Genomic DNA, 15,533 nt, shown 5'->3' with positions numbered 1-15,533 from the left:
ACGGATAGCATGATGTTATGGCCAGCGACGATCAGGGTATCCCAGTACGGCTACAGAGGCACGAACGACGCCGAATTTCATATGCTCGGTGATATCCAGCAAGCCGGCTGCGTCGTCTGTAAATTACTCGGGGCCGGTGTCACTGAACAGAGCCCCAGTGCGGCGCGAGCAGCTGCAGAGGCGGCGGCGGCGGCGGCGGCGACCGCTATACCGACCTTTTATCTGGTCAAAACCATGACATGAGCAACAAGCATGAAGAACCACAACGCAGCGAAAAGCGTTCACGACAGTTTTCAGCACCAGACAGTGAACGAAGCATCGGTTCTCTCGGCGCTCGCGTACGCTAGATACTGACACTGGAAACAACCTCCATGATTCGCTCAAATGCGCTCACAGCCTAGCCGATGAGGACAGATGTACGAACGCTTCCGCCGTCCATCTGGCCCAACGCTGATGCCTGGCCACGCGCGCCACCTTTACCGATCGAGGTATCGCGGTTTTGCATCTGGGAATGCTCGGCTCAGCGCTGGAGAAACGCCAGCGTTCTACAGGATCTTGAGATTACCAATCCGTTGCGAAAGCGTCAGCATCCTGCATTTGTTTCAATGTATCAGCGACTCCATCTATCTGCTTCGCTTTGGAATGTGATGGTCGTGTGCCCGGAATCGACAAGTCAGGTGCCTCGTGAGCAGGCTCGACCACTAGTTCGCGCCGTGTTCGCCTGAACACGAGCAAATCAACTTCAAGCGGTGATTTCTCCTGGTCATCGACAATGAACGGAGTCATCGGTTTCAACGACGACGGCACCACAGCCATTTTCAACGGATGAATGAGGCCATCGAAAGCGCCAAGCCCGAGCTCAGCAACTCCCTTGCCTCCGAACGTATTGACATCGATCACAGCGTCTAGCAGGTGGAGCAACGATGGATTCAAGGCCCACTGACGGGACAGCGTCATAACCGCAACCGTCATAGACTTGCGGCATCGCTGTCGGAGGATATATAGGAACCGCCAAAGGCGACTCAACGCCGTCTCTTCACTGAGACCCCCTATCATTTGCGAGCAAACCCAGTGGTGCGGTGACTGTAGCGCCAGTCGTCGGCACTGCTGTGATGCAGGGGCTGCAGCGAACTCCAGGGCCCCTTCCAGCGATTGGTACAATCGAAGCGCAGCCGAACTTCGCAAAAGCTCTCGCGGGTTAACTTGGAGCGACAGATCGAGGCGGGCACGCTCTGCTCTTCTCTTGCTAGCGGACCCGACTTTATTCGCGTACCGCCAGGCTATTCGCAAGTCCGCTTCAGGTGCCGCAGAGGAAGCGCTCGCTGCTGCGCTGGATGAAGGGCCCGCCACCGGGCTCGCTGGCACCCCTTCAACGAGTGCACCCGGCACCAAACCCAGGCTGTGTTCGTGCGCTAGTCCCTCTGCGATAAAAACACTTAGGAACGTCCGAGCGTGTAGGCCAGGTTCATCTTCGACGAGCGCGGTAACCGTTCCCAGCGGCAGCGCCACATCGTAGACAGCGTGGTTGTCTCTTTGGCACCGGTGCAGGCCAAGACGAGTGACGGGCCAGTGAACCGTAGCAGCCATGGTGACCCCAGCACCGAGGCGTTCAGCAGGCTGTGCGCCTGACCCTCGTGTGGTCAGTCGAATGAAACTCATTTAAATCAGCATTCGTGGGCGCAAGTGAGGGCAACTTTCTTGAAAACTGAGGTTCTCGACTTGTTCCGGTCGACTGGTGAAGAGCCCGTAATCGAGACGGATAAAGAAAAGACTTTATTGAATCGAATTCGATTTTGCAAACGCTGCGAATCCTTGTGCTGATCATACATCGAAGACGGCATCAAATGGTACGGGCCATCCAGCAAGGGCGTACATTCTAAAGTTTCGCTCTCTGTAACCCATTATCCACAATAGCATTTGCAGGGTTTTTTCTAACTCGTTTCCCACGTAGAATCCACTGGTCTCGCCTGCTCCTCCAGCTTCGTCACCATCACTCGACAGATGTTGATGGCACCAAGATCGTGCCTGCTACGCTGGCTCAGGTTTCGTCAACGCTTTCCATGCAAAAGGCGCAGGGTATCATCTAAGCTCCGCTTACCATTCGGATCTCCTTCGCGCGCAACCTCGGTACACCCTCTACGGCGGTGGCACATCACTTCGGTCATGTTTTCAAGCACGTGCATCAACTCGCCGCCGCGGAAGGCTGCTCTATGGCGCGTTGACGCCTGCTTCATCGCTTGGTTCATGCTCTGGACGAGTGCAGAAGGCATCGCTTGATGCGCGCCCCCGTCTTGGTGCTCGGTGCAGTACCATACGAGCATCCGCCTCTTCTGGGCGATACGCTCGGCGAGTACATTGTCCGTTGCACGCCCAAACGCAGGCGGCTCTATTGGATCGAGGATCTGTGAAACGTCAGCTTTTCCTTGATGAACCTATTACCTTGCAGAGAATCGAGGCTCAAACACACGCCGAGAAATTTCGTTGCGTCTACACTCTCATCGGGCAAAACGGTGATACACGCCCCCGCAGGAAACGATCGCTGCGATGGCTCAAGTCCGAGTCCAAGAACCTGCTCGATCCCCAGAGAAGAGACGTGAGCCTCTGGGAGCAAATCCCATGTGAGAAATCATGCTGCTGCCGAATGCCATTCCATTTATATCCATACAGATATCATGACAGATAATCCAACGACTAGGTGTGAATCCGTAAGCCGTTGTTGCTGCTGCACTTCGAATGTCAAGGCTCTAGACCTGAAATAAGGTTTGGAAAATCTCCATGCAGGAACAGAACCAGCATCCCAGTGTTCCCTGTTTCGAGCACATTCTATCGTCGCCTTTGGAGTATTCCGCTCGACAAGTGCTGGTGCCTTGCGAGCAGGCGCTGCTCGCCGCATTGGACACAGACACGCCTAGCGTTGCTTGCTGACGTCACTGCTTCTGCTGCTGCAACTTGCGAACCGGGCAGCTGGAAGTACGCAAACTCGCCAACGACGAGAGGCGCTCTAGTGTTGGAAGCTCCGTGCACTGCAGAGCGCGATTGTCGCTTGCCACCCAGAACGCTTTTTCGGTAGCTGCGACGGCAGTAGCAGCAGCTGCTACTTCTGCCAAAAACCGCCGCCGGTTCGCAGCCACGCCATCGTTGCTGTGAACGGGTGTCGCTTTCGAGGTTGCTCGTGAAACTTGGGTACCGTTGGAAGGCGCGGGGTCTTTGGCATTGGACCTCACTGGAAGTGAAACGCGTTCTGGGTGTCGATTACCTAAAAACAAGAGGCCCGGAACCAGAGGCGTCCCTGCGTATCGGCTGTACGCGACGGACGTCCGATACCAGTTTTCAGCGCTTATACGTAGCGGACGGAGGGGACGCGTCTCAAAAGTCTTCTACTCGAAAGGAGCATAGATTTAACGTTCCGTTCCCTGCTAGACAGAACTGAGCGACTACCTTGTTTTTCTCGTTTTACGGGAGTACGCATCCCAGGCCGCTTTGCCCCCTTGATTGAATCGAAACTTTCCTTGAAGACTGATACTGTGGCACGTGAGAAACTAGAGAACGGTTCTTCGGACCAGAGGAAACTCGTTCGAAGCCACCTGGGTCGATTCATTCCCAGGTATCACTCGTGCGCCAAAATGTCAACACAGGAGCTTTTTGTTTATCATCCAAACATGGAACCTTCTCCGAGGCTGGGCTCCACATTCCGCTGTTCGGTTGTTCTTCAGTTCATGGAGCCCGTATGCACATGTCTACAAAGCAGATACTGCAGCACCGCTGGGCGCATGCAACGGAGCAGACTACAAGGAGCCTGTGGCGTGCGCTTCAGCCGCGCGAGGCCGCTGTTGCGGATGCAGGCCGCAAAAGGTTTCGGTCGAGATGCATCCAAAGAACCTGGGTACCTGTCACCAGAGGAAGTTCGCGAAGCAATTCGGTTTCTAGTGAATTCGGCCGCGGATCCAGCGGCAGCGACTCTTCGACAAAGATTGCGTCGCCAGCTTCGGAAACAGTACGGGCCAGTGATCCAGTGTGGTGCCTGCCACGGTAAGCGCCGGAGCGTTTGTCTCATGTGCAACGGCTCCTGCAAAATGAAAGGTTTCCTGGGCGACGAGGTACCGTGCTATCCGTGCCAAGGCACTGGGCTTGGGCGGCCTTGCCGCGAATGTAACGGCATGGGTTTCTTCAGTTTATAAAACAGTTGCTTAGACAGCGTGCCGGAGCTAGTTATGCCCTAAATCGTATCGCCATGCGTGCAGTATGCGAATCTGTGTAAGAAAAGAATGCAGTGTGCTCATTCATAGAGATTTCTGGATATTTCTGGACGTTATTCGTTCGCTTTTTAGGCACGCATTCCATGGCGAGCGGCCAGGGAAAATGCCGTGATCGTACGCAGCCTGCAGCGTTCACGATGGGCGCCACAGGTCTTAATGCGGAGCCCGCGCTTTCCAACACGTGACGCGCAGGAAGCAAAGCACAAGGCGCAGAACGCCTCGCCATAGCACCTCGGAAACATGCGCTGCTCCAAATGTTACAGGGACGCTCATAAGAAATATTGCGACCCATCACGTTTGCTGATTTACCTGGAACGAAAAAAGCATGCCACGAATGGAGACAATATGGCGTGGCAACTGTCCTGCATCGGGTGCTTGGTAGATATCGCCTAAGAGGCATATATGATCGATGAATAAAGTCAATCTTTTTCGAGCAGGTGGCGATACGCCAATACGATCCTCACCAGTCGGCAACTCGTGCAGCACCGAAACCTCCAGGCTGTTTTTATTAACTCGATACAGTGCTCTGGACGCAAAACGAGCATTTACTGAAACGATATACCGAGTTCGCCAAGGAAGCCATGCTTCTTTTTTGTATTCAGAGGCATACCACGCGGCGACGACGTGAATACCTTCCGAATGCGATAAGTAGCGGGCCTTGGTGCACGGTGTAGCTCGAAAGGCTTAACTCTGACGTAAGCTTTCGCTGCGCTCGAGTAAACCAGAATGATTTCCGGAATGAAGCGCTGGAGCTCCATTTCCAGATACGACGCCATGGAAGTCGCGCAGTTCGGAAAAAGCCCAAACCAACTGCATCCAGAGAGGAACACAGAGACGTTTTAGAACTCATACTCTAAAGCATCACGCACGAAATGTTCCTAAAGGAAATCCTAACACCTAAGTTTGCGGTGAAAGCAAAGCCCTAAACATCTCAACCCCCAAAGCGCCGCTCGCTGAATAACGCGCCAGCAGCGATTTCAATGAGACGGGCGTCGCCAAAGCATGGCTGCATAGCCTCCATCCCGTCCAGCGGCATCCGTGTAGGTCAGGTGATCCCAAACAAGTTCAAAGTCACGGTGATTTTCGAGAACTGACCGCACAAGATCGCGTCCTTCCGCATGCAAAACTGAGCAAGTCATGTAGAACACCGCAGAGCGAGATAGAAGGCACGCCCGATTCAAAAGACTCGCCTGGAGCGAAACCAAGCGTGGTACCGAAGACGCAAAATGCTGCTCGTCGAGTCTCCAACGGGCTTCAGGTCGCCGATTCAAGACCCCCGAATTCGTACACGGTACGTCCGCGATCACAAGGTCGAAACACGGACTGACAGCGCGCTCGTCTTCACTGCGCAAGATGTTGCCCGCTCTGCAATCAACAAAGGACTCGCCACGGGCAACGCCGACAAAAACGCGACTTTCGCGCATACCCGGCGTCTTGTCGACATTCTCGTGGACCATATGAATGCGTTGATCGCTCAGATCAATGCCTATGTATTCAGTCTGCGCGTCGCCGAGGTCGCTATACTGCAGGTACTCAAAAACTGCTGTAAGCTTGCCTCCAGGTGCGGTGCAGAGGTCCAGGACCCGCGCGATCCGTCTTTCCTTGTCCCAGCGTTGGCGTAACTGTTCGCAGAGAAGAAACGTATGCTCTGCTTGTGTTACGTTTTGAGCTATAAAGTGCTGCAGCAGTCTTTGAAAAAGGCTTCTCGTGAGGACATTGGCCGGATCATCTGCCCAGCCCGTACCATTTGCGCTCGGCAATGTGAGCGGTAAGGCCGCACCTGGATCTTCTCCAGCGCACTGCAAGTCGACGCGGTAAATGATCCACGGTCTACTCACTGTTTCCGTTGAATCTTGGTCCGACCAAGGGACCAATAAGCGCCTTTCAATGGCCATTTTCAAATCTTCATGCTGGGCATGCTGGCGGGGAACGCGCAGAAAAGTTTGCGGGGTCATGTTTCCGGCCTCCAGGAAGGCCACCAGGCGTTTCCGATTCAAAAGCTGGCCAAAAACTCGGCTCGCAAACACTGCGGGATAGGAGTAGCGCACATCGAGGGCGTCGGCGGGAAACGGAAGCGGCCGCACGATGTAGGATGCTGGACGGCGGCTTTCCAAGTCGGCAGCGTACTTCTCTCCGTACCGAACTAGATTGCGCAAAATTGCATTGGCGAATGCAGCGAAGCGTTGCCCAAAATAAGTCTTCGCTATCTCCACTGTACTAAAAACAATCGTGTAGACGGGAACACGTTCCATGAAAGCGTACTGTGCCAGGGCCGTGTGCAGTAGTGCACGTTGCGCTATTGATAGGTGCATGCCCTCCGACTTGATGCGGTGCGGCTCTTGGTCGATGGCGCTCCGATCGCGAACGATGTTGGTCTGCAGCACATAGTCAAAGAGCGCCCGTTGTCGAACTGCATTAAAAGCGATAATCTTCGCCAGTGCGTATTCTACGCGACTGGGCTTGTGCTTTTCGCTCCAAAGCGCTAGCTGCGTCAGAAGGTACCTGTTACTGAGAGCGCCTCCAACGCCGCCGCTCCCTTGGCTTGGCCTCCCGTCGAGCGCATCACTGCCGTCCACGTCTTCGGCGACATCATGACCCTGAGTCAGAGAACACTCGACCGCCAAGAACGCAGCCTCCCGTGCCGATAGTGCTTCCCATACTTGCCTCGGCCGTGGACCCGATGCTGGCGGAATACCCGTCCCCGCGCTGGTCTTGCGCGAGTTCGTTGCCACAAGAGGCGCGAGTCTTTTCTTCCGTGTCCTAAACGACGGCGTCCAAACGCTTCGCGGTCTCGCCGTCGTCGAGCTCGGCTTTTTTACAGAAAGCACTCGTGCAACTGGCGTTGCAGCAAACCCCATCGGATTCCAGCAGTGCTCAGCGACTGCTGTGCCTTTCAAACAACCGATTACACACACACCAACAACAAACGCCGTTCTAAGTCGAACGACGGCAGCGGTGTACAGTAGTGGCGACCGAGCCGCCCTAGACAAGACGTCTCCAACCGAGGTGCAGACGCCTCCCAGTCTTTTTGGACCGGCCACCTACTACTGCTTCCATCTTTTTCTCATATGGTTCCACCTTGAGTGATTGTCCAACAAGATACCCTCTTGTCTACTCTGGAGGTCTGTTCTCCAGCACCGCACATCTCCTTATATTCATAGCGGCGTTAAAGTCTCGGTTCACAAACTCTTTCCGGTTCTTACCATCACTGGTTGTACTTACTGATGCAAGCAGGCCCTCGAACATTCGCTCTCCTTTCCATTTGCTCTTCTGTGAGCGGTCCGTACTTTTTTATAGCCTCGGGGCTCCGCTGGCACTTTTCCATCTCCACCCTCTGAAGTGTACAACCCAGTTCATGGTGTGTATACGATGTCCGGAACTCATCTACAGGTATCGTAACGAGACGCCTTGCGCACTCCTTGTACGCTCTCGTCGTTGGAGCTGGTGTACACCCTTTTTGGGTCTTCCAGTGCCCTGCTCCGTACGCTACTACGAGCCTCTGATTTTCATCCTCCTTCAGGGCACTCAACTCATTGAAAAATTCGCGAACGCCCGCTGCTTCCCACAATACGAATTCATTCGCAAACGAGGCGACCGGGGCTTTGTATACTCCTCCTACAGCGCATCCCAATGAGCAACGCGAACATCCATGAACTCCCGAAAAGCTTCAAAGTCTGCTCCTCGGCTCGTCACCTCGCTCAAAGCTTCCAGGTGATCCTTCATTCCTGAATTCCACTTCTCAGTTTTCTTCCTCGCATTCATGATTCCAGATTCTCAATAGTATCTCGCTCTCGAGAACCTTAAAGGACGCATGTCTTTCTGACGTAAGTTGCCGTCAGCACCATCTTCCGCAAGCTTCGGTGCTGCGATGGTTATGATATTTGTGTTTCCGGAGTCCGCGCCAGCGACGAAGTCGTTATCCTGCACTTCCTGCGTCGCAGGATCCGCCCCCTTCTCATCTTCATGCTTCGCTGAGGGCAGGACTGGACGATCTCTCTTCAACCGCCGATAGTGTATACACATGTCTACTCCATTGGTTTCGATCATCTCAGTGAATACCTTTTGCTTGCTGGCTTTGAGACGCTTGAAGTCGAAGATATTCTTCCAGTACGTCTCCCGGTTTTCACCGTTGAAGTCCTCCCTGCTAACATTGAACTCCGGACTGATCTCCCTCATGATGCCATGAAGGACGCTGGAGTCGATAGTCACAAAATGTGACTTGATGTTGCACACTGGAACCATGTTGAAGCGCTTCCCCATTAGGAAAGCCTTCCGTCTCTCCCACTCTTCATTTTTTCCTCGCTCAGCTTCATCTCCGCCTTGCGTTCGAATTCTCGATCCAAAAACACGAAATCGCGCAGGATGAGGCGATAGTATGTCTCCGTATCTTTTTTCAACTCTGATAGCTTGTCTGCTGGATTCGCCAGCCCAAAACTGCGCGGTGCTCTTGTATAACCGCACGGATTACAGAAGCTTCATTTGTGCTCTCATTAGATGCCTTCTTATCGACAAATTCGACCTCATCTTCACGCTTGCGATCTCTCGTGATGCCACTGATAATCGTCCATTTTCCATTGCGAGATTGGCCCGGGTAGAGTGCAAACACTGCGCGTGTCATGAAACGTTCGAGGTTCGTTGTCAAACGGTTCTTCAGATTCGTGAGGTACTTCATCGCCCCATAGTCGTAAATATCCGAGTCACCCCCGTCTCTGGTACCCTCGAAGCAGAATTCCGCGAAGTTTTCGTTGAGGGCATGCACAAGCTCATTTTCCTTCTGCGCTTTTTCTGTACCAAGCATCAGGTATCGAATAAGGGTCATGTCGAACGACTCGTCCGGCATCTCGACTGTTTCCATGTGCGTCACGTCGCGATACGTCTCCCTGGCCAAATGCATCGGTCCTGACGACGCCTTGACAATACTCTTGGAGTACGAGTCGACAAGTTTTCCGATAGCGTCTCGCAACTTTTCCCTGCAGGGATCCTTGATATGTCCAAGAAGAAAGGCTTTCACCGCCTTCTCGTCGTGCAGTTGCCTTTCTTGCGGCCTTCGACGTAGGGTATCCCCCTTTCGGTTCTTCTTCTCTTCCTTTTCTTCTGGACTTGGCACTGTTTTTCTGTTTTTTTTCTGGCAGCCGGCGAAACTGGGCTTCCAGGATCGTCGACTTGCTTTTCATAGCTTTCCTTTTTATTTTTTCGAAAAAGAACGCTCTTCGAACGCTTTTGTTATATACTGCGAAAAAACTCTGGACTAGACTTGTTTGAGGTTTGAAGCACAAATGAAATGAAAAACTGCTTTTTTGTAAAACTCCAACGGAAATCCAACTTGTTCCGGTAGAACACGCACCTGATCAGGATCGCTTTTCTCTTCAACGGCGACATGCGCGTCTTGTCAGTTGACTGCCCGATCTCCCTGATGCGCTCACCGAGCGGGATTCTTTTTTCATTGACAAGACGTTTACTTAGGCCAGCGTTCTCCGACTGTGCGCTTTTTCTTTTCTTTCTTTTTTATTTGTTTTTCAGTGCGCTTTGAAGTATCCATCAAACACCCTACTCCCAAGTCACATTACCGAAACTTCTTCTCGGATTTTCTGGTCGTTTCATGCGTTCTATCGCACACCTAATGCCTGCCCTAGTCATCCGCAATAGCGTCTTTACCTTCGGTACAGTTGCGTCACGGAGACAGAACGGCGTTGCCGTACCACATAGGGCATCCGTTCGAACTGGGGTACGGATCATACGTGGATCGCGGCGAACGGGGTTGTGTCCGGGGTTCTTGTGCGTCGCTCGAATGTGCGTTTCCTCCAATGCCCTGTAGCTGCTGGTTCAGAAGCATTCGGTTCTGGTCTTTGAATTCAGCTCCGAATTTGGATTACATGAGAGAGCGTCAATTTTCGTTTAGGTCATCCCTATTTTCAGTTTCGGTGCGGACGCGTGCACGAACGTCACGCTTTCCAACGACTGCATCGAGCCCCGAGCCGTTGGGAACGATCCCAACACGACGAGCTCCGCCGCTCGAGAATACATTGGAAACGTTTTCAAATGCACTGCATCCACATGGAACACGAGCCGCAGTCGAAGCGTGTCCCTGCTCTGTGCCCAAGAGTGCACTGATCTAGGGCAACTCCAGTGTTCAATGTACCGTTTTCAAATGCGCTGCATCCACATGGAACACGAGCCGCAGTCGAAGCGTGTCCCTGCTCTGTGCCCAAGAGTGCACTGATCTAGGGCAACTCCAATGCTCAATGTACCGTTTTCAAATGCACTGCAAGCGCCAGAGTACTGCAGCGCAGGTGCGACGATGGCGAACCGGACACCAAATGAAACCTTGGACGCACTTGCGCTCCAACGACACATACCCGTTCTTATGCGAGCTATCTACTGCGCTGTTGGGAGATACAGTGCTGTTCGGGGCTCAGCAAAGTCAAGCAATCTTTTACCACCAGGAGCCGAACTGTTAGTGGCGTCTGGGCTCTAGGGGGCGAACAGTTGAACCGGCTCGAGCCGCTCGTACCAGCGAGGTCAAAGACTTGGGGGTGTCGTGGTGGGCACCTCGCCCGACGAGCCGCTACCGCTTAGGTCTGGTTGCGTCGAAGCGGCACGTTTGCAGATAGAAGCACCATCGAACGTGGTTCGAGTCGACCCCGACCGTCAGTCTGCCCAGGTAGCGCTGAGCGGAACGTTGAACGCAGAGCCTCGAGAGGCGTGCCTCGGCTTTCTCGCCCAAACCTGGCGATATCGCACAGCGACAGCTTCGAAATCCACATGGTTCGTGTCTTCCCGCTTTCGTAATGCCCTGCCACAGCCAAGCCGGACTGCACCAAATCGGGGCTTGAAGCGGCGTACTGTGCCAGTAGCGCGTGCCACGCCATGCGAGCGCTCTCCTGCACACGCGGACAGTGGTGGTACCGCGTACCCTCGGGTGGGAGCGCCACAACCAGCGAATCGCCCAGAATGGTTTCGAGTGCCTGCTGTTGCAGCACTCCGTCCGGACTCACGCTTTCTTCGTCTGCGGGAGAGTCTCCGAGCGAGAAAACTGTCCACAGTTTGCGAGGAGGCCCAATGCCCCAATATTGGGGAATGTTGGAACGGGGAGCACGCCGCCGCTACCATCGTGCTGCTCGGAGATACTTGCACTCGAGGATGCCGATTCTGTGCTGTGAAAACTGCAGCTCGACCAGGACCACCAGATCCTGAGGAGCCCATGAATGTGGCTGCAGAGGTTGCGAGTTGGGATATTGACGACGTTGTTCTCACAAGCGTCGATCGTGATGATTTACCGGATGGGGGCGCAGCGGACTTTGCGCGCACGGTCCAGTATTTGAAGCAGTTGCGTCCACAGTCTACTAGGGTTTCTTCTGATCAGGATGCACAACAGATGCCTCCGACGAACCGGCCACTCTTCGTGGAGTGTCTCGTTTCCGACTTTGCCGGGCAACGGCTGCTGCCGCTGCTGCAGCATTCAGGCGCGCACAGTGCGACTGAGGCCCTGGCATACGTGAGATGAGCATCCGCGCTTTGGTTGGAGATTTTGGTTTGATTTACATAGTTTTGTTTGTGAATCTGGATAGCATTACGGCGGCAGCCGGCGAGCGTTGCACGGACACCCAAAAGCATGGACATGCAGATCAAGAGAAGGAACAGGTTGTAATATGGCGCACACACAAGCCCTGATGTTTCGAATCGATGTGGAGGGTTTCTCGAATGGAGGCCCATTGTACCCGTCCAGGATGTGATGCGGGTCGCAAGTCATGAACTCTTCGCAGGGCTGAAGGCGCGATGCTCTGGAATCCTCGAACGGTGGTGCAGACCAGTTTGGAACGGACGGGAAGTTTGCGTTCGCGACGCCTGATAGTACCGGTTTTTCTGGTGACGATGAAGCGTGCGCTCTTCGACGCTTCAGTGTGTGTTTCTACAAAAGAGACAAGCATTGTGCTCGATGCAAGCCTCGAGTTTTGATGACAAGTTCACTTGAGGAGCATGCAACGTCTGGAATCATTCGCTTTAGAGCGCGATTCGTCCTGAAACTGATGGGATATATAAACCCCAACACAGAGAGCTTTCCAACAGCGATGAATTATTTATGCTAACGTTTCACTCCAGTTGAAACCGCGAACCTGTCAAACGCGCTCTTCTGTTGTGTATGCGCTACCCCTGGTGCTCATGATCCGACGGCGGATACTTCTGGCGCAGGCGCAGGCGCAGGCGCAGACGGTTTCGACACCACCGGTTGCGCTGCCATCTCAGACGAGCCCTTGGCGGCGGACTCCTCTAAGTGCATCGCAACCCGACCACGTCTCCAGTCGAAATCGCTGCTGAATGCCTGTCCTGGAGCAGCGTCCGGGCCGCGAGGGTTCACTTCTGCAACCGTTATCACAGAGTTCAAGTAGAGCGGCAAGTTCCTCGCGCTTCGGATCACCTTATCCCGGTTTCCAATCCGCGCTGCCTGGTAGATCTCGTCTGCAGTGGCGAAAAGCCGATCAACAACACGATCCATCTCAGGCTCTCGTACTCGGTCGCCCCGAACTGCACCTTTCAGAAGCAAGAACGCGTTCCGCTCCGCGTAGAGCGCCCCAAAACCGTCCAGAGACTCCAGTTCTTTCCGTTCCTTTTTTGATATTTTCTTCGGGTTTGCAGTCAGAGCCGCGACGAGTTCCAGGTTCCCAGCGTTCGCCGCCTGCTCTATCCTGTCTATAATAGCCTGCGTCGCAAGCACCCGTGGACCGTACTGGCCACGGGCGCGTTCTCGAGTTGCCCGCGAGACAGCACCGTCAGCCCAGCTCGGTGAAGCCCGTGCCAAGACAATCCCAGTAACGCCAGCAGCAAAAGCAGCTAAAAACGCCCGCCTCGAAACAGGCGGCATTACCATAAGCGTTCCGAGCGGTGAGCGCGATCGCGCTTCGCAAAAGCGGCGACGATGCAGGGCGCGACCCAGAAAGCGACCTGTTTGCAGTGACGCGGCGTTGACGTTCACAAAAACCATTGCCAGTGCCTTAACTACTCAACACCAGTACTACTCCTGAAGCTAAAGTTTCTAGCTGTGTACTATAGTGCACAACGATAAGACTTGCGGTTCGTCGTGCTGCTAAGCGACAAACCTCGAGCTGCAATCCCAAAACGGCAGGCAATCTGCGTGCCTGCCTCAGGTGCAGCACACATGCCGCTTGCGGATCCGAGCGATCCGAGGAGCGCGCGCCGTCGGGAGCTCACGCATGGACGGCGTCCGTGCGCATGTCCCGCTCTGCCAGCCACCTGCTGCTGCTGCTGCTGCAGTCAAGGGTTCGCGAGGCACGGAGCGCTGCGATCCCGTCGGGATCGCGCGTGCCGCACCTGGGACAGGATTGTCTCGTTTTTCTGTAGAAGCATAGGCAGGCGACGCTGCAGGCGTCTCCATCGCCCACGAGGGATGCAGCCACTCTGGATTTGTGTAGGCTCTATATTCACGACAGGCACGATGCGCAGGAGTTGGTGAATCTTCTATGTGTGTGTGTGTCCGCGTACGTAATCGTGTTTGGAGAGACTGTGCGCTATATTATGTTCTGTAATCATATTCGCGCGTCTGGGGGCATTGGATAAACTCATCGACACAGCATGACAAAAGCACTGGGACCCGTTATAGACTCAGGGCGCGACGTACCGCTAGATATGGTGTCTGCTGCGTGCAAGTTTGAGGTGATAGGTACCATGAGACCCGGAAGCGTCTATGGAGGAGCTGTCGTCCCTTTGCTGAAGATCGGCAGCATTGGCGTGTCGTCGATACGGACGAGGTCGGATACCTCGTGCCAGTGCGATCAACGGATACACATACAGCTTTGCACAGGTAGCTGGCAAGTTGCAATACGGTAGTTTTCAATGCATGTCATGTACATGGCGTACCAAATGTCAGAGCACCTCTACGTGGTGAGATCTGGAATACACCCTGGTCACGATAGCGGTTAGACGGGCGTTCTGTTTCTATATACATTCTAGAAGCCTGGCGGAGAGTTCGCCTTTCATGGAGCTGCACGCACTCGCGATGCGTGATGACCCGCACGAATCGCGAGCAGCATCGCGCGACACAATCGACCAGTGAGTCTGTCTGACTAACCGATCCACAGAGCGCTCGCTGGGGTCCGCTGATCGATCAGTATTGCCTGATTTCTGGTAGAGGACGCGACCGCGTCGCGATCCATTCATCTGAAGAGCTGCTGATCCAGGCCCATGCATGAGAATGCGGGACCGAGAGCTGCGACGAGCCCCGAAAACTCAATTCTTCGTATTCGCTGATCATAGGCAATGTAAGCAGGCAACAGATCGTAGGGTAACCTTTGGGCTGGCAGCTGCTCGATGATCTTAGCGAGTCATTCTTCTTCTGTAGCCAACCTAGAGAAAAGGCGAGGCACTATGGTGTTCAGGTCACTTGCGAGACATCGCAGCAACCTCTGTTGTGACCGATCCTAAATACCGGTGCTCGTACAATGCCGAGCGTTGCGCCCTGCTGGGAAGCGTGCCAGTGCAAGTGCCCAGTGAGGCCCTTTTTCCGCATCGCCTGCGGGCACCGAGCACAATATCTCGTTTCGAACGAGGCTCTGGGAGAAATCGAGTCCGACAGTAAAGCTGCAACACGCAAGCCTTCTATCGTTACACCCTGCGAGTAGCGATAGCGAGAATGTTTAAAAATGCCTTCCACCAAGGACAAAAGTCAGCCCCGGATGCCATGCACGACGCAGGGTTGCCCTCTTTTCTCGTGAAAAATCTCCACGGCGCGCTTAAGAGCCGGTCCACAGAAAAGCAGCAGGTGAAGACCGAAAAATCAGTGCGTCATTACCATTTTGTGCGATCCTTGTATGCAGCGATGACCTCGGGATTCTGGTGCGAGAACCGAATGCGTTCCCGCGGGTGCCGCTCCCGCGGATTTCCTGGGACGCATTCAGGAGATTACCTACGGATGATGGACGGCGCCAAATTCCTCATAATCGGGAACCGGTGCAACCAGCCTTGCCGACGACACAAGTGTGCTCTACCCTGCTGCCACGACGGCCGCCTTTTCTAGAGAGCGCCAATCGGCAGCAGCTGCCGGTGACAGTGTGAAAGGATACGAACAAGATGGAGCCCAGACCGCCGCTTTCACAATGGAAACACGTAGCATTTTATATGGTGTCAATACGATGACCCTTTTCGGATTTGTCGAAAAGAAATTCCAAAACTTTTGATAATTCGAATCGAGTTACGTGCATGACGAGGGTTCCGCTCATACCTCGGGAACAAGTCGTCAAACTGGGACCGCATACGTAGCAGTTT

At 54.1% G+C, this 15,533-nt stretch overlaps 5 protein-coding genes across 5 annotated transcripts, besides 1 other annotated feature; 2 read left to right on the top strand and 3 right to left on the bottom strand.

The window, feature by feature from the left end:
- Positions 1 to 561: 561 nt before the first annotated feature.
- CYME_CMP351C (hypothetical protein) lies at positions 562 to 1,659 on the bottom strand (the record flags this gene model as incomplete). The annotated part of the gene is made up of 1 exon (XM_005537912.1): positions 562 to 1,659. One exon carries the CDS (start codon positions 1,657 to 1,659, stop codon positions 562 to 564), a length of 1,098 nt encoding a protein of 365 aa, XP_005537969.1.
- A 1,964-nt stretch (positions 1,660 to 3,623) lies between these two features.
- Positions 3,624 to 4,178, top strand: CYME_CMP350C (hypothetical protein, conserved; the record flags this gene model as incomplete). Its single annotated transcript, XM_005537911.1, has 1 exon — positions 3,624 to 4,178. The coding sequence occupies one exon, from the start codon at positions 3,624 to 3,626 to the stop codon at positions 4,176 to 4,178; it is 555 nt and encodes a 184-aa protein (XP_005537968.1).
- A 1,055-nt stretch (positions 4,179 to 5,233) lies between these two features.
- CYME_CMP349C (similar to RNA methyltransferase) lies at positions 5,234 to 7,114 on the bottom strand (the record flags this gene model as incomplete). Its single annotated transcript, XM_005537910.1, has 1 exon — positions 5,234 to 7,114. One exon carries the CDS (start codon positions 7,112 to 7,114, stop codon positions 5,234 to 5,236), a length of 1,881 nt encoding a protein of 626 aa, XP_005537967.1.
- Positions 7,115 to 7,171: 57 nt separating this feature from the next.
- Positions 7,172 to 9,975: a sequence feature (repetitive element).
- A 1,482-nt stretch (positions 9,976 to 11,457) lies between these two features.
- Positions 11,458 to 11,760, top strand: CYME_CMP347C (similar to lipoic acid synthase; the record flags this gene model as incomplete). Its single annotated transcript, XM_005537909.1, has 1 exon — positions 11,458 to 11,760. The coding sequence occupies one exon, from the start codon at positions 11,458 to 11,460 to the stop codon at positions 11,758 to 11,760; it is 303 nt and encodes a 100-aa protein (XP_005537966.1).
- Positions 11,761 to 12,414: 654 nt separating this feature from the next.
- On the bottom strand, positions 12,415 to 13,236 carry CYME_CMP346C (hypothetical protein; the record flags this gene model as incomplete). The annotated part of the gene is made up of 1 exon (XM_005537908.1): positions 12,415 to 13,236. One exon carries the CDS (start codon positions 13,234 to 13,236, stop codon positions 12,415 to 12,417), a length of 822 nt encoding a protein of 273 aa, XP_005537965.1.
- Positions 13,237 to 15,533: the final 2,297 nt, after the last annotated feature.

This window comes from Cyanidioschyzon merolae, chromosome 16 (assembly GCF_000091205.1).
Source record: "Cyanidioschyzon merolae strain 10D DNA, chromosome 16, complete genome".
Classification (NCBI taxonomy): domain Eukaryota; phylum Rhodophyta; class Bangiophyceae; order Cyanidiales; family Cyanidiaceae; genus Cyanidioschyzon; species Cyanidioschyzon merolae.
This window is presented reverse-complemented; position numbering and strand designations above follow the sequence as displayed.